The sequence below is a fragment of the Procambarus clarkii genome, chromosome 68 (assembly GCF_040958095.1).
Source record: "Procambarus clarkii isolate CNS0578487 chromosome 68, FALCON_Pclarkii_2.0, whole genome shotgun sequence".
Taxonomy (NCBI): domain Eukaryota; kingdom Metazoa; phylum Arthropoda; class Malacostraca; order Decapoda; family Cambaridae; genus Procambarus; species Procambarus clarkii.
Window position 1 is genome coordinate 19,913,182 of NC_091217.1, and position 18,718 is coordinate 19,931,899.

The 18,718-nt window shown below is 45.3% G+C and overlaps 1 protein-coding gene across 2 annotated transcripts in view; it reads right to left on the reverse strand.

The window, feature by feature from the left end:
* Positions 1–3,283: 3,283 nt before the first annotated feature.
* The window catches only part of LOC138355578 (low choriolytic enzyme-like), a 55,037-nt gene continuing 39,602 nt past the window's right edge, over positions 3,284–18,718 (reverse strand). Inside the window, exon 7 of one of the 2 annotated variants that reach the window (XM_069310887.1) lies at positions 3,284–3,803. In XM_069310887.1, coding sequence (XP_069166988.1) covers positions 3,669–3,803 — 135 coding nt within the window. In that variant the 3' untranslated portion in view covers positions 3,284–3,668. The remainder of the gene's footprint in view (positions 3,804–18,718) is intronic. The other variant, XM_069310888.1, reaches the window with a different exon arrangement.

The window sequence follows — 18,718 nt, forward strand, 5'->3', positions numbered from 1 at the left end:
AGGCATAAGGGAGAGGTCAGAGAGAGCAGCACTGAGGGTAAATAGGGTCCAGTCTGCCTTAGCAAACTGCCACCTAGGGAAAGAGAGGGAAGGGCGAAAAGAGAAAAAGGAAATAAAGATGGGGAAATGATCACTTCCATGGAGGTCATCAAGAACCTGCCACGTGAAATCTAAGTAAAGAGAAGAAGAGCAGAGAGAAAGATCAAGACAAGAAAGGGTGCGAGTCCGAGAGTCCAAATGAGTGGGCTCACTAGAATTCAGAAGAGACAGGGAAGAAGAGAGGAGAAACGGCTCAAGGAGGCGACCCCGGGTATTCGTCAGAACGTCACCCCAAAGAGAATGACGACAATTGAAGTCACCCAGCAGGAGCACAGGCTCCGGCAAGGAGTCTAGGAGGTGTTTCAAATCAGGAAGAGAGAGCGGGACACTCGGGGGGAGATAAATGGAACAAATTGTGTACCATTTCCCCACAAAGATACGAGCAGCAGAACAATGGAGAGGCGCAGGAAAAAGCAAAGGAACAAAGGGAACATCGGCACGAATCAAGAGAGCAGAAGAATTAGAAGCCCCAGCAATGGCTGGGGGGGGGGGGAGAGAAAGGAATAGCCACGAAATCGACCAGGACGAGCACCAAGCATTGGCTCCTGGAGACAGACACAAAGGGGCGAAAACCGCGAAATCAGAAGTTGGAGTTCGAGGAAATTGGCGTAATAACCTCGAACGTTCCATTGAAGAATGGACAACGACGAGAAGAGAAAGGACAAAAACAGAGAACAAGGAAGAAACAAAGGCGAAAGAGCAACAGAGCACGTTAAAGAATATCAGGGTCGGGATCAGGGTCAGCAAAGTCAGGGTTAGGGGGCATGGGTAAACTGAGCAAAGACGGAGGGAAGGAAACGGGAGAACAGATAAGAGGTGGGCGGGCGGGGTCCGGAGGAGGAGGAGACAACGGAGAGGAGCAGTCAAGGACAGCAGCAGGAAGAGGGGGAGTAGAAAGAGGGGAGCGCACCTCAGCAAGAGCAGCAACCGAAAGGGAAGCAGGGGCCAAAGAAACCCCCAAAGCAGGAACAGGGGGCGCAATCACTGAAACGGGAGGGGAAGGAGCAACAGAGCCAGAAGTAGGAGCTGAGGAAAAAAGCGAAGCCTTCTTACCCGCCGGGGAAGAGGAAGGAGAGGAGCCAGGCTTTCGCTTCTGACTTAAAGAGACCGGTGTCCCAGCAACTACGTACCGGGCAACGGATTCCAGTGTCTCAACAGAAGCCGAACGAGAGCACACACGACGGCCGTTAGGAGAGCGATGGACATCCGCCCGCACCGACAGGCGGTGGGGAGAGCCGATAGATGGAGGAAGAGGATGGGAAGGAGGATCGGAGGGGGACGAGGAAGAAGACCCAGGAGACACGACAGACCGGTTAGAAGGAAGGGGAACCCCAGACAGAGGAACAGGAGGAGGATCCTTCGGGAGAGACCCCAAAGGAACAAAGGAGGGGGCAGTGGGCGCATCAGGGTCCAAGGCCCGGAAACGGTTGTGAGTCTGAGGAAGGCGGGAAGGACGAGGAGAGGAAGAGCGCAACACGCGAGCATAAGAGATATTAGCAAAAGGCGGGAGCCGGCGAACCTGGCGCCTCGCCTCAGGAAAAGATAAACGCTCCCGGTGCTTCAAGTCGAGGACGGCTGCCTCAAGCTTGTAATGGACACACGCACGGGAGAAGGTAGGATGGGCCTCACCGCAGTTGAGGCAACGAGCCTGGGGAGAAGTGCACTCCGACTTAGAGTGACCTTCACTCCCACACAAAGGACAGAGAGAGAGAGTCCCAGAGCAGCGGAGGGCACCATGCCCAAACCTTCAGCACTCGTTACAAAGTCGAGGAGAAGGAATATACTCCTGGACAGAGCACCTAGCACCAGCAAGAATGACAGAGGATGGAAGGGTCCTACCATCAAAGGTGATCTTCACAACGCGAAGGGGTTGACGGCGACGACCACGAGGGGGACGAGTAAACGAGTCAACCTGGAGGACAGAATGGCCTTGGGCATCAAGGATATGCCGAATATCATCGTGGCAATCCTGCAGATTCCGAACACCGGTTGCAACATGGGGTGGGAGGAGAATAGTGCCAACACTGGCATTCATCTGAACGTTCTTGGAGACCCGAACAGGGGTCTCGCCAAGGCAAGATAAGGCAGCCAAGCGGGAAGCCGCATCCTGAGAAGGAGCAGCAACGACACGTGTACCGAGACGAGTGGGGTTCAAAGTAACAGACGCATCCACGGAATCTACAAGATGCCGATGGAGGGAGAAATCGTCAGGAGGCGCAAAATCAAGAGGGAGGAGATCAAAGTATTTGGCCCATGAAGCAGGACCAAACAAGGCCTGATACGCATCGGCACGAGAAGGAATCGAGCGAGTGCGGTTGGGGCGCGAACGGCGTTGAGAACCCCTAGAGAGAGAGGGGTCAAAAGGCACAGTAGTCACAACGAAAGACTTAGCCACACCAGGGGACGAAGTGGTCACCACCGGGGGCTGGAGGCTCGACCCAACCACAGAGGAGGGAGGGGAGCTGGGGGAAGAAGTCAGGACGGTCAAAGGAGGAGCAAGGTCGGGGCCCAACGCAGCGGGAGCTACAGAGCCTGGTCTTCCAATACAGGCCGACTCGGGGGCTTGGTCGCCCACCCCACGAGCCTGAGAGGGTACAACGGAAACATTCAACGACATAGAGACGAAAAATGACAAATTCATCCACGAATGTGCCCCCATACCCACCATGGAGCCACAATTAGAGGCAGGACACCCAACAGGAAGCTATCGCCGATCATGCCGGGGCCCCCTAGGGGTGCGTCGTGAGTATACGCCCCACAAACGCCACCTTAAGAACCGTCAGTCCGCCTCGAGATCGGGTTCAGCGACGAAAGGGGGATTGACAATAAAAGGTTCCCCTCGCTCGAGACGTTGGGTACTACAGTTCTACGGGTGCAAGAGTATGCCTCCTCAAGCACCCGGGCGTCAAAATAAAAGAAGTCCAAAGAAAGAATCCAAAACAAGCAAAAGGTCGGCAGGAAACGACAAGCAGATAGGAGAAGAGGGGGGAGAAAAACGAAACATAAGGAAAAGGAAAAGCGATCCGGCACAATTGGAGAAGACAGCAGCAGGAGTGCAAGGCCAGAAAAGGACAGAGGACTGCCCAACGGAGCATCACACTCCGGCAGCCGTCCACCAAGCCCCCTCACGACGCCAACGGGCCGGATGGGGAGGGGGTCACCTGTGGTAAACCAACGACCAGTAGGTACAGCTGTTGTCGGAGGCCTCCTGCATTAGAGATAGCTGATTAAAGTATCTATTTCCAGAGTCACTATCAAGATCATCCCAGCTGGTCATGAAAGAAGTTAACGTGTCGGAACAGATGTTGATGTATTTCAACGATGCCATATGTAACAAACACTAAGTTAAAAAACTGTAAATATGCAAGACATATTGTAACACTTGTTATTAGGAAGAGTAGGAGTTAAGAAACCCAAGTTCTAATGGGTGATACAAGAGCATAACTATTATGTACAAGCATAAATGGTCGTTTAACAGTCCAAACTGAGTGTTGGACGCCTGCATGGTTGTTTACAATCCATGACAGGTGTTTGGCAGATCTGAGAAGTCGTTAGCTGGTCCAGGTAGGTCAGGAGGACGGCGGGGGCGACAGGTGGCAGCGGTAGAAAGTATTGATCCTGAGAATGTCCAGGTGAGTGAGGTGGGTGCCCCCCATCCTCCCGGGCCCACCTTGCTTCCTCACCAAGGTAGGTTGGCTGCGATTCTGCGGGATACACACAGTCTCAGTGGTACACATATACCCTTGGAATTGTGATTATGTGCAATAGTAAAGCAACGTTACATATGCGCAAAATACTCACACACACACACACTTTGTCAGGTGACAAAGATTAAGCAAGAAAGAGAAGGATGGGCGGACTGCATTTTTTTTTTTTTTTTTTTTTTGGACTGTCGGAAAGCCTTTGACACAGTACCCCATAAAAGGCTGATGCATAAGCTGGAGAAACAGGCAGGAGTAACTGGTAGGGCGCTCCAGTGGTTAAGGGAGTACCTAAGCAATAGGAAGCAGAGAGTTACAGTGAGGAGTGAGACCTCAGAATGGCGTAAAGTCACCAGTGGAGTCCCACAGGGCTCTGTACTCGGACCTATCATGTTTCTGATATACGTAAATGATCTCCCAGAGGGTATAGGCTCATTCCTCTCAATGTTTGCTGACGACGCCAAAATTATGAGAAGGATTAAGACAGAGGAGGACAGCTTGAGGCTTTAAGAAGACCTGGACAAGCTGCAGGAATGGTCGAACAAATGGTTGTTAGAGTTTAACCCAAGCAAATGTAATGTAATGAAGATAGGGGTAGGAAGCAGGAGACCAGATACAAGGTATCATTTGGGCGATGAAATACTTCAAGAGTCAGAAAGAGAGAGAAAGATCTGGGGGTTGATATCACGCCAGACATGTCCCCTGAAGCTCATATCAAGAGAATAACATCAGCGGCATGTGCCAGGTTGGTTAACATAAGAACGGCCTTTAGAAACTTGTGTAAGGAATCTTTCAGAATATTATATACCACATATGTCAGACCAATCCTGGAGTATGCGACTCCAGCATGGAGTCCATATCTAGTCAAGCACAAGACTAAACTGGAAAAGGTTCAAAAGTTTGCCACCAGACTAGTACCCGAGCTGAGAGGTATGAGCTACGAGGAGAGACTACGGGAATTAAACCTCACTTCGTTGGAAGACAGAAGAGTTAGGGGGGACATGATCACCACATTCAAGATTCTCAAGGGAATCGACAGGATTGATAAAGACAGGCTATTTAACACAAGGGGCACACGCACTAGGGGACACAGGTGGAAACTGAGTGCCCAAATGAGCCACAGAGATATTAGAAAGAACCTTTTTAGTGTCAGAGTGGTTGACAAATGGAATGCATTAGGGGGTGATGTGGTGGAGGCTGACTCCATACACAGTTTCAAGTGTAGATATGATAGAGCCCAGCAGGCTCGGGAACCTGTACACCTGTTGATTGACGGTTGAGAGGCGGGACCAAAGAGCCAGAGCTCAACCCCCGCAAGCACAACTAGGTGAATACAACTAGGTGAGTACACAGGGAAAGGGGGCCTCGCGGGCTGAGTGGACAGCACTCTGGGGTTGTAGTCTTAAAGGGCCCGGGTTCCATCCCTGGCAAATGGGCAATTTCTTTCTCCCTGATGCTCCTTTTCATCTAGCAATAAATAGGTACCTGGTAGTTGGGCCGCTGTTATGGGCCACTTCCTGGGGATGTGTGCGTGTGTTGGCCGGGGGGGAAGGGGGCGAGGTAGAGACAAATGTATGTAGTTGACAGAAGAAAAATCAATTGGTTAGAAAGGTGGTTTCCAAGAGCTAATATCTAGATTCTGCAGTTACAAATAGTAAATACATTGCCAACAAATCAACTGCTGTAACTAAGACTATACTAAATAAATAAATAAAAATATAAAACAAAATAAAACAAACTAACGAGGATATAGATTCAAGCCAAGGAAACAAATGTGCCGAACAGATATCAGAAAGTTTTATTTTATTTAGTGGCAGTTTTTTTATATTTTTTTATATTTATATATTTACATGCAGAGCATGCTGATAAATACAATAAAACAATACAAAAGAAGGAAAACAAAATAAGTAGAACACATCACGACCGTCCTGAAGGGCCGACAACCATCACCAAGTACCACCACACCGCAGGACAACACACACCAAGTACCACCACACCGCAGGACAACACACACCAAGTACCACCACACCGCAGGACAACACACACCAAGTACCACCACACCGCAGGACAACACACACCAAGTACCACCACACCGCAGGACAACACACACCAAGTACCACCACACCGCAGGACAACACACACCAAGTACCACCACACCGCAGGACAACACACACCAAGTACCACCACACCGCAGGACAACACACACCAAGTACCACCACACCGCAGGACAACACACACCAAGTACCACCACACCGCAGGACAACACACACCAAGTACCACCTCACCGCAGGACAACACACACCAAGTACCACCACACCGCAGGACAACACACACCAAGTACCACCACACCGCAGGACAACACACACCAAGTACCACCTCACCGCAGGACAACACACACCAAGTACCACCACACCGCAGGACAACACACACCAAGTACCACCACACCGCAGGACAACACACACCAAGTACCACCACACCGCAGGACAACACACACCAAGTACCACCACACCGCAGGACAACACACACCAAGTACCACCTCACCGCAGGACAACACACACCAAGTACCACCACACCGCAGGACAACACACACCAAGTACCACCACACCGCAGGACAACACACACCAAGTACCACCACACCGCAGGACAACACACACCAAGTACCACCACACCGCAGGACAACACACACCAAGTACCACCACACCGCAGGACAACACACACCAAGTACCACCACACCGCAGGACAACACACACCAAGTACCACCACACCGCAGGACAACACACACCAAGTACCACCACACCGCAGGACAACACACACCAAGTACCACCACATTGCAGGACAACACACACCAAGTACCACCACACCGCAGGACAACACACACCAAGTACCACCACACCGCAGGACAACACACACCAAGTACCACCACACCGCAGGACAACACACACCAAGTACCGCCACACCGCAGGACAACCATCACCAAGTACCACCACACCGCAGGACAACACACACCAAGTACCACCACACCGCAGGACAACACACACCAAGTACCGCCACACCGCAGGACAACACACACCAAGTACCACCACACCGCAGGACAACACACACCAAGTACCACCACACCGCAGGACAACACACACCAAGTACCGCCACACCGCAGGACAACACACACCAAGTACCACCACACCGCAGGACAACACACACCAAGTACTACCACACCGCAGGACAACACACACCAAGTACCACCACACCGCAGGACAACACACACCAAATACCGCCACACCGCAGGACAACATAATATACAAGGCAAATTACATAACAGAATTAAACAAATACACACGCAAATGGAATACATAAAAAAATACATAAAAGAAACACAGGACACAAATAGAAAATAACAATACAGCCACAGGCAATAAAACATCCCGAAGGGCACACAGCAAAATACAAACAAGTGCACAAATAACACATGCACATGTAAAAACCGGATCAGGCCCATTACAGGAGCCATGAGGAACACCCACACGTGCGCACACACACACGCGCGCACAATGACACCCCCCGTGCACACTCAGGCACCCGGAAAACGAGCCACACACACCCAAACAGACAAACAAAACATAAACCAACCACACGGATTACTCATACTTATCCGGAAATGCATGTGCCGGTAATCGCAAACAATACACCTTCCAAAGCAACTAGGAGTGCTCCGAGACCTGACCACCGGGAGGCACACGCGGCCGAGGCATGGAATCCGGCACACCATCCATAAAAACCCGTGCCCGCGGAACCCAAATGGATAATATCTATAATATCAAACCTCACCGTGGTAGATGCGACACACTTTCCCGGAGGCCAAGACGAAAGGACTGGGCCTCCTTCTAGGGGGGCTGGGCACAGGACGACGCTCTCTGAGGCACACTAGGAGGTGCACAGGGCTGCACACCAGGGGGCGCACAGGGGCTGCACACCAGCGTGCACACTAAGCCCTACCTCGGGCGCCGCATAGTCCTCCTCGCTAACCACGGGATGACGCACCTGCTGGGAACCACCCCCCCCCCCCACGGCGGAGATCCTTCTTTACCACCATGACGATGCCACGGCCAGCACCAGCACCAGTAGCAGGAGGATCAACCACCCCCTACTGCGGAAAATCCTCAGCAGGAGAAAGAACAGAAGTGAAACGTGAGCCACAGTCATCTGCAGCCGGAGGCACATGGACCTCTCCCACCACCGTTGCAGGAGAGAGCGACGCATCCGGAATCTCCCCGTCGACATCGGAAGACGCACAGTCACTGAAATCCCACACATCCGTCCAGGCATAAGAGGAACGACGAGAACGCTTAGGCACCGGCTGCACACCATCAGAGCCAAAGGCAGAGCCAGAAACACGGGCTGGGCGCACAGACGCAGAATGGCAGCAGCTTCAACTGCAGGGGGAACCGGGCCACACACAGCAGGAGGCCCCGCAGCCACCCCAGCATCTATCACAGCTGTGACAAGGCGAGGGCGCAGGGCCAGGCGCAGCAGCAGGAGATGAAGACGACGACGTCGATGGAGCACAGAGACCACCCAGAAGACCCACGGGAGCAGACGGGACAGCGACCAGAGCAAGAGGGCCACCTGACGGCACTGTCGGAAAATCCGACACCATTTAATAATCATACAGATAATAGCTGTGTTGTATAAACAAGTTAACCCATAGAAAACGTAACTTGTAGTGGAATTACCGTCTAAAGAAAACGGGATATCATCACCACACACTATTATAATTCACCACCTATTATGGTGGGAATTATTCTTAAATACATTAGTCTTTGGACTTTACCATCATAAAACATCTCATATAAATTAACTTAATTATCAATATTAAAGTAGAGTAAATGTGACCCTTCTATCACTTATTGACATCTGGACAATGTAAGCCAGGCGTCAGTGGGGAAGGAGGGCAGCCATTGTTGTGTCACCTCCGAGACGCGTGGAGCAAATTCGGCTCCTATCATATCTGGACAATGTCGGCCAGGCGTCAGTAGTATGGAGTGTTAGACATTGTTTATACTAGACCAGAGGCACACGGGAGCAAATACGGCTCCTGTTAATTTTACTTGGACGTAGTGTTATGGAAACCAAAGGTGTACCATTATCAACACGCTGTCAACAAATCAAGTTAAGTGTTCTTTCCGAAACCCGTTTATTTTCATTTATGGCCATTAATGTCATTATATAGGGTGAGCAGGTTAGAGCACGTGGTAGCCTCAAACTAAAGGTAATTAAGCCAGGTCTTCATTGTTCCATGTACAGTATTTTCTCTGATATACCTGTCTTATATAGGAATCTGGCTTTACAGTTAGCGCCCTTTTGACAGGTCAAGACGAGGAAGCAAGACTTTGTGCACCAGTTACTGGGTGATGGAAGCTACGTCAAAGAGGATAATTTGGTGTCTACACCCTAGTTATACCTGGTGGACTAACCTGCTGTACTATAAGATAAGGAACCTCTTCAATGTATGTAGTCTATTACTGTAGTTTGATTGGCTGCATTTATATAAATTAATATAAACCCCCCCTAATGTGTAGAGGATCGATTTGTGAGATTATGAGATTATTGCAGAAATACAGTCCACTTATCATTATACAAATTGCTATCGAAGTATATAAATTAACGTAAATATAAATTCATATAAATTAAATAAATATAAATCTCACAGGCCGGTTCCCACATTATTTGGTCATCTTCGAACCGGATGATGGATTATTTGATCCTTTGAACCCACATTTGGTCATCTTAGTACCGGATGAACCAGTTAACCAGTGGATTCATTAAATAAACTAGTGCAGTGTGATTTAAACAAGGCCAGCCAGTCAAAGACGGCAGCGTTGCCTCAAGCCAGTTCACGAGCTCCGCTCAGTTCAGATCAGCTTCGTTAGCGGTTTCATGCACACCCACAGATATTTGGTGGCGTGTTATTCTGTGAAATGACAGCGCTAATATAGAAGCCAGCCAAATTAGTGACTGTGTCGCGAGATTGTTCACGAATTTCGTGGTGTTAAATTTCGCGAGAGATTATCCACGAATTTTGTGGACTTTATTTCGCGAGGTCACTAATAATATTCAATACTTCTTGATAATATTAGAAGTTTTATAGAGGCTAATTAAGAGGCTATTATCAATAATTGTGTATATTATTTCTCCAAAATAGAGAATTATTTAATATTGCACTAGTGATCACAGTATAATATTTACTAATTGCCAACCCACAACAGGGTAGGATATTAACATTGACTAGTTGAACTATTATTGTTCATCTTAGTCCCATTATTACCATAGTCAGTTGTACTATATTCAACAACCTAACACCATTAATGAATGGTCCAGACCCTATTTTGGGTGTAATTTTTATCAACTCGAGTTGAGTTGTATATATACAATACAATACAATTTTATTTAGGTAAGGTACATACATACAATAAATTTTTACAAGGATTGGTTGACTTATAGGTAGAGCAAGTACATACAATGCCTAAAGCCACTATTACGCAAAGCGTTTCGGGCATGATAAACTTAAATGACAAGCTTAATACTTATTGAGCATAATGAGTAGAATGAAAACAAGAAATGAAAACATAGATGAAAAAGCAGCACAAATACAATTATGTCGACAAACAGCGCTCTTTAAAGAAAAAAACAGACATTGGTTGACAATAGAAGGGTAAGGTAGGTTACAGGGAATTTATTAGGTATAGCTTCGCTTTTAACTTAAACTGGTTGAGAGAGGTACAATCTTTAACATGGTTGGGAAGGTCATTCCACATTCTGGGCCCCTTGATTTGTAGAGCATTTCTAGTTTGATTAAGTCGTACTCTAGGAATATCAAAACTATTTATTTCTGGTGTGATGCTCATGGTTTCTGATACAATCTTCTGTGAAGCTTTTGAGATCAGGATTGGCATTATAGTTTAGCATTTTATATATGTATAATACACATGAGAGAATGTGCAGTGACTTAATGTCTAACATATTCAGAGATTTAAGTAGGGGTACCGAGTGATGTCTGGGGCCAGAATTGGATATTGTCCTAATAGCAGCTTTGTGTTGAGTAATTAGAGGACGTAAGTGATTTTGGGTAGTAGAGCCCCAAGCACAAATACCATAGTTGAGATATGGATAGATAAGGGAGTAATAGAGAGTCACCAGGGCAGGGCGTGGTACATAATATCTGATCTTAGAAAGAATGCCCACAGTTTTTGAAACTTTTTTTGATATGTTTAGAATGTGTCCCTGGAAATTCAGCTTGTGGTCAATGAGAATGCCAAGGAATTTGCCATCTAATTTGTTACAAATTTGGGTATTGTTTATTTTGAGATTTATTTGATTAGAGGATTTATTGCCAAACAGAATATAGAAGGTTTTGTCAATGTTAAGGGTGAGTTTGTTGGCAGTTAGCCACAGATGGACTTTATTTAGCTCAGTATTTACTGTGGCATTTAGAGCAAGGGGATCAGGACTGGAGTAAATGAAGGTTGTGTCGTCAGCAAATAGAATTGGTTTGAGATGTTGGGAGGCATTTGGAAGGTCATTAATGTAGATGAGAAAGAGGAGAGGGCCAAGTATGCTGCCCTGGGGAACACCAATGTTGATGGGTAGGGTGGGAGAAATTGTATTAGTCACAGAAACATATTGGAGCCTGTCAGTAAGGTAGGATTTGAGGTATTGTAGGGAGTGTCCTCTGACTCCATAATGATGTAATTTAAGAAGAAGGTTTTGGTGGTTGACAGTATCAAAAGCTTTACGCAGGTCCACAAACAACCCAACAGGGAACTCATTTTTATCAAGAGCTGTATGAATCGAGTTAAGCATACTAATAAGTGCATCGTTAGTGGTTTTTTTGGGCCTGAAGCCATATTGGCAAGGGCTAAGTATATTGAGTTTGGCTAGATATGAGTAAAGCTGCTTATAGATTAGTTTTTCAAAATTTTTTGACAAGTTTGGCAGGATAGATATAGGTCTGTAGTTGTTAACATCTGTGAGATTACCACATTTGTGGACAGGCGTTACTCTCGCTTTTTTTAGAATATCTGGGAAGGTTTGGAGTTCAAGTGACTTGTTGAAGAGCAAAGCAATAGCAGGGGCTAAAGATCTGGAGGCTTTTTTGTAAATTAAAGTTGGTATCTCCTCAAGGGCACCAGACTTGGTTTTAAGGGAAAGGATTATCTCATTGACGTCAGTGGAATTAATAGGCTTTAGGTACAGAGACTGTGGATAGTTACCTGAAAGATAGTCATTAATGTCTGTACTGGAAGATGGAATATCATTTGCAAGGGATGAACCAATGGAAGAGAAGAACCTATTGAACTCAATAGCAGAATCAGAGGCTGAAAGCTGACCATCGTTATTAGACAGGAGAGTCGGATATAATAATTTACTTATGATCATTACACCTTTGAGTGATTAATTAGTGTCTCTACCATCCTAGGGTGATATAGAAGAGCTAACCTAAAGGTACTTCCATGACACTGGTTTATCACTCAAATCATTAGTGTGTATGATTGTATATATATAATGTGTATTAATTTTAAGTGCTAACCTCTAGTAGAGGTAGGATTATTGCCTAGTGAGTGCAGAATTTACCCTAGGCTAACATCAGTGCTTGTTCAGTATTATGAGCAGCCCAAGTACAAGCCCCACAAGGCTTAACCAACTAGCCAGTATGGATAATGCTGGCAATGAGAAAACTGTCATACATCTAGTACTACAATTGCTGGATTTACCTCAACCTGATCAGACTGCTGACTCATTACAATCCTTCAGCATGGAGTTTGAGTCACTACTAAGAACATTCAGTCTTAAGGTTGATATAACTACTAGTGAATGGATGACCAAAGTAGTCCTTCAACGAAAATTGTCCAGCGATATACCAGATGAATTATATACACATCAACATAACACCATCCTGACAGTACAGGACATCACTGAAGGTTTACATTCCATCATAAACAAACGACGAGCAAATGAGGAAGTTAAAGCCTCATGCGAGCCTTCAGAAATAGAAAATAAGAGTCAATTAAAGGGTAAAACAACTACCCCAAATAAACATCAGTCAATTACTCTAACATCAAGTTGCAGAAAATCTGACAATGCAGCAGCAACCTCCAAGCCTACTGTTACTAGTTCACCCAAACCGGTAACTTCCAAGCGTGCAGTAGGCTGGGGGACATGTATGTTCTGCAAAAAGAAACATTCAACATACCGTTGTGCTAATTATCCAACCAGAGACACTCGTATGGAGCGACTCCAGGAATTAGGGAGATGTGCAAGGTGTCTCAAGTCACACAACATAGACTATTGTTATACCCAATTCAACACCTGCAACAGGTGTAGAAGAGGTAGACACCATGCAGCACTGTGCAAATATACGAAATTAACGTATTCAAGACCCAAGGTGGAAGATAGCATTCCCACCACAGTACAGTACTGCAAGGTGCAACCAACAAAGAGTGTCCAATCGGCAAAGTCTAAAGGTAATACGACTTTGCCTACTGCCCAAATTACCATCCTGAATAAGAGGGCCAAGGTCCATACCCATGGGTTGTTTGACCAAGGATCCCAGAGAACATATATCACTAAAAAGCTGGCAGATGAATTACAATTAAGGCCTGTAGCCCAGATGTCATTCAACATCTCAGGGTTTGTAACGGATGCAGGACCTCAAGTCTACCAGGTGGTACAACCATCAGTACGTTTAGGCAGGTACGTCTGTCGAGTACAAGCCATTGTGGTGGACAAAATACCAGTAGACCTACAAGTTCAAGGTCTGAGTGCAACAGCCACAGAAATAGAAATGAGAAATAGAGGAATAAAATTGGCAGATAATATTAAGTCTGATCACCTCACTGACTTCGGTCTCCTTGTAGGGACAGACTATTGTCATCGATTCATCGGTAGCCCTACTAAATATCAGGGCATAACCATGTTAAACTCTGCAGGAGGTAAATTACTCTGATCAGGCCCAGTATCAAGCCTGAGGAGACCTAGGCCTGCAGATAAACAATACCAATAGAAATCTAAATTTGTCAGCTGATTATATTTCTCCAGTAGCATTATACTAAGGAGATTACAGCTGACTATACCAACAGAGGTTGATGTTAGTATCATCATTTAAAGCTGAAGATGAGTTCATGAGGCCTCAGTGGCAAATCAGTGAACAGTAGCCTAAACAGCTACAAGTCACTGCGACCAATGTCACTGAACCCACTGCAGTCTCAGAACCATACTTTACTTTAATGATGAGCTATTCAATCTTCTGAATCAATTAACTAAATTAAACCCCAATAAATCTGATGACTGATTTGATACATTTATTATTTAATCAAGATGTATTCCATGGGCCTCAGTGTTTATATATCAGTGACCAGTTACCTAAACAAACTTCAAGTTATATCTAATGTCACTGATCTCACTGCAGTCCCTGAATCATACTTGACTGTAGTACTTGATCACATTCCAGTCTTCTGGGTTAAATAATATGTAATTAGGCTTGAATATTAGCCTTTCAAGAGTTGACAGGGAAATGAAATCGCATTAGACTTCTAACCCCTGCAACTCTAGTACGGACATCCGTCCTGTACGAACAGATGCACAAATGTGTGATTACTAACTACTAACCTCAAATTAATCTAATAATTCGAAGGAGGAGTATCGGTGTTCGTCTGTTCTAAATAGAACTTCGACCCGTGAACAGCCCGTGGGGAATTATGTCGGAAAATCCGACACCATTTAATAATCATACAGATAATAGCTGTGTTGTATAAACAAGTTAACCCATAGAAAACGTAACTTGTAGTGGAATTACCGTCTAAAGAAAACGGGATATCATCACCACACACTATTATAATTCACCACCTATTATGGTGGGAATTATTCTTAAATACATTAGTCTTTGGACTTTACCATCATAAAACATCTCATATAAATTAACTTAATTATCAATATTAAAGTAGAGTAAATGTGACCCTTCTATCACTTATTGACATCTGGACAATGTAAGCCAGGCGTCAGTGGGGAAGGAGGACAGCCATTGTTGTGCCACCTCCGAGACGCGTGGAGCAAATTCGGCTCCTATCATATCTGGACAATGTCGGCCAGGCGTCAGTAGTATGGAGTGTTAGACATTGTTTATACTAGACCAGAGGCACACGGGAGCAAATACAGCTCCTGTTAATTTTACTTGGACGTAGTGTTATGGAAACCAAAGGTGTACCATTATCAACACGCTGTCAACAAATCAAGTTAGGTGTTCTTTCCGAAACCCGTTTATTTTCATTTATGGCCATTAATGTCATTATATAGGGTGGCCCGGTTAGAGCACGTGGTAGCCTCAAACTAAAGGTAATTAAGCCAGGTCTTCATTGTTCCATGTACAGTATTTTCTCTGATACACCTGTCATATATAGGAATCTGGCTTTACAGTTAGCGCCCTTTTGACAGGTCAAGACGAGGAAGCAAGACTTTGTGCATCAGTTACTGGGTGATGGAAGCTACCTCAAAGAGGATAATTTGGTGTCTACACCCTAGTTATACCTGGTGGACTAACCTGCTGTACTATAAGATAAGGAACCTCTTCAATGTATGTAGTCTATTACTGTAGTTTGATTGGCTGCATATATATAAATTAATATAAACCCCCCCTAATGTGTAGAGGATCGATTTGTGAGATTAAGAGATTATTGCAGAAATACAGTCCACTTATCATTATACAAATTGCTATCGAAGTATATAAATTAACGTAAATATAAATTCATATAAATTAAATAAATAAAAATCTCAAACGTCGGTTCCCACAGGCACCGCAACTCCCGGAGGAAGGGCTGCAACATCAGGAGGCACGCCGGGCGATACAGGGGGAGCCGCATCAGCACACGGGACATCCACATCCTCCTTTACAGAATCCTCCTCCACAGGGAGCGGCGGGAAATCCTCCTCATGGAAGACGTTCAGGGGCGTGACGGCAGGTGCAAAGCACCCAGCAGCCTGATGGCCCAAGAGACCACAACGATAACATGTCGAGGCTGGCGGGCGTAATACACCCGAACGTAATAACCCAGGAGCTTCACCGAGGATGAAATGTCCGACCGCAGCCGCATTCCCAGGGTGCAAATGTTAGTCCGCATACCCTTGAGCATTCCCGAGGAGAGCACGTACAACTACACACCGACAACAGCTCCAAACTGGCCGAAATAACACCGCAGCAGTCCCTCCGAAAACTCCAAAGGCGCCCCATGAATGCTAACATACATGATGGCACCACTCCAATCCGAGATAGTCAAAGTCACAGGGGTAAGGTCCGTCTCTCGTTACGACGTAAAAACGTCTGGTACGCCGCCTCCGCTATAAACTTGATAATTGCCCTGCACGCAGTCACCAATTCAATGCCACAAACGTTTATCACAGATACCCGAAGCATTTTACACAGCACGAGTGCCACCTCAGGATACCCAGCTCGTCCAAAAAAACTCTAGGCCCACAGATTGAGCCCGCACAATGTTAAAAAAGAAAAGAGATGCAACTCTTCACATTACCACCAAGGCTGACAAACTTAACGCGGTGGTCATCATGAATAAGGATGACTGTCAAAAAATGGAGATTTTTTTGGAGGACAGACAGACGTACTTATATGTAAATAGAAATCATGTGGAAAATGTTGTTGCATTTTAACAAAACCTGTGGACGCTGTACCGATGGAGCACCAGCTGTGCTAGGGACAAATTCTGGATTTCAAGTTAATGAAACTCCAAAAATGTTGGAGATTCCAAGTTAACGAGCTCCAAAAATTAAAAGCATTCAATATATGATCTATCGTCAAGCACTTGCCTTCCAAAAATACTGGAGAAGATTTTGAATTAAAGAATTCACATCATGAATATTGTCAAAGGAGGAGCTCTCAAATCACGACTTTTCAAGCAATTGTGTACTAACGTGGATGTTGGCCGTCAATGGCTTCTTATCAACACGATCTTCAATGGTTTTTAAAAGGAAATGTAACTGGGCTTGGAGACGATCTCAAATTATTTTTTTTATAGTTCAGGGTAAAATGTATTTTTTTGCCTGGTAGGATAAGGAATGGATCATGCGCCTTGCTTATTTGACTGATATTTTTGAGCAGCTCAATAGACACTTTTCAGACACAAGGAATACAACTATCATAAAATTAAATATTTATCTGAAAGCTTTCATGAGCAAGCTGGAAGACTGACAAAATTTAAGATAAAAAAATGTTGCAACGTTTGAGAAACCGTCATCAGTTCTTGTTGCTGTGGTGATGTAGCCCGTCCTCCTAAGGTTTTCCAACGTCAAGAAACTGTCGTACTGAAGTGCCCTAATCCTAACCTACCAACGGACATAAAACAGAAAACGGGACAGTATGTCAATTTCGCGAGCCACTACCATTTTCTAGGACGACAGTTTTTGGCACTAAGTATACGTCAAAATGCGACGTGCTATGAAGAGGACGGGTTGAGGGATAACAAAGTGCTTCCAGAATTGACAATGAATTAAATTTTGCAGTATTTGACAACACTAGAAAATTAATTTAATATATATTTTTCTGAACTCAGTGATGAGGAGTTGGATTTAGTGTGAAATCCACTCAAAATGTCAGAAAAAGTTCTCGATTGTGAAAATTAATTTCTGCATGTATGTATGTTAATCAGGAGAGCGACTATATAGCGCTCTGAAAGCGTCAGGATAAGGAATGGGATGGGACGGGGAATAGGAATGGTGACCATCCACTTGGATGGTCGGGTAATGAACGCCGACCTGCACGAAGCGAGACCGTCGCTCTACCGTCCATCCCAAGTGGTTGGATGGTGGACCTGGACGACTACACCACCACGAGTGTAGTCGGATTGAATATTTCAGCTGAAGATTAATTCGGGAGCAAAAGATGTGCTCGATGTGCAGGCGATGAATCACAATAACGTGGCTAAAGTATGTTGCCCAGACCACACACTAGAAGGTGAAGGGAGGACGACTTTTCGGTCCGTCCTGGACCATTCTCAAGTCGATTGTGAGGAAGTAGAGACAGGCAATAAATAAGCAAGAGAGAGCTGAGGAGCAAAGTAAGGTGTAGTAGAGGGGATAGTAATAATACTAAGAGCTGCAGAAGGCCTATTGGCCCATACGAGGCAGCTCCTATTATAACCACCGAATGGGAAGGAGATAGGAATAAGAAGAAGATAGCAAGGGACCGTAGGAGAAGACAATGAACAAAAAAAGGGAGAAGAAAGAAAGAAAAGGAAAGAGAAAGAAAGATAAATGGAAGGGGTAGGCTTATGTTTGGTCACGTTTGTTAGAAAGATTAGAGCATTTGAGTATATACTGTGAAAGGGAAGAGTCCACAGCAACAAAGCCAGGACATCGATGTGCTCGATGAGAAATCAGTCACAACATTTGGTCATTGATGAGCGAGTCCTGACCAAGAGCGCCATCTTCGATTTCATTTGTGTCGGCATATCTTTGCCAGTCAGGCTTTCAACTTTGTTGCAAGTGTTGCAAGGAAGCAACGAAGTTGATTGGAAGATGAAAATTATCTGCGTTGTGCCCTCTTCCGAGTAGCCAAGAACGGTGAAGATAATCACATATTTCTCATTGACTGTAAACTTCACATGAATAAACTGAATTACGACACCCTGGCATTTTATTTAACTTTGTTTATTGAATTACTTATGACTTTAATAAAGTAGTTTTTAAAGTTTTAAAATCCATCAACTTTTTTGGTTTCGATTAAATTTGTAAAACTATTATAAAACATTTAAGTATATGTACATAGAGAAAAATATACAAGATTTTCAATATTACAGCCATATAATTTGGAAAAGCAACTTTTGAGTCGACGATTTTGAAAATGGGAAAATGACATTCTGACA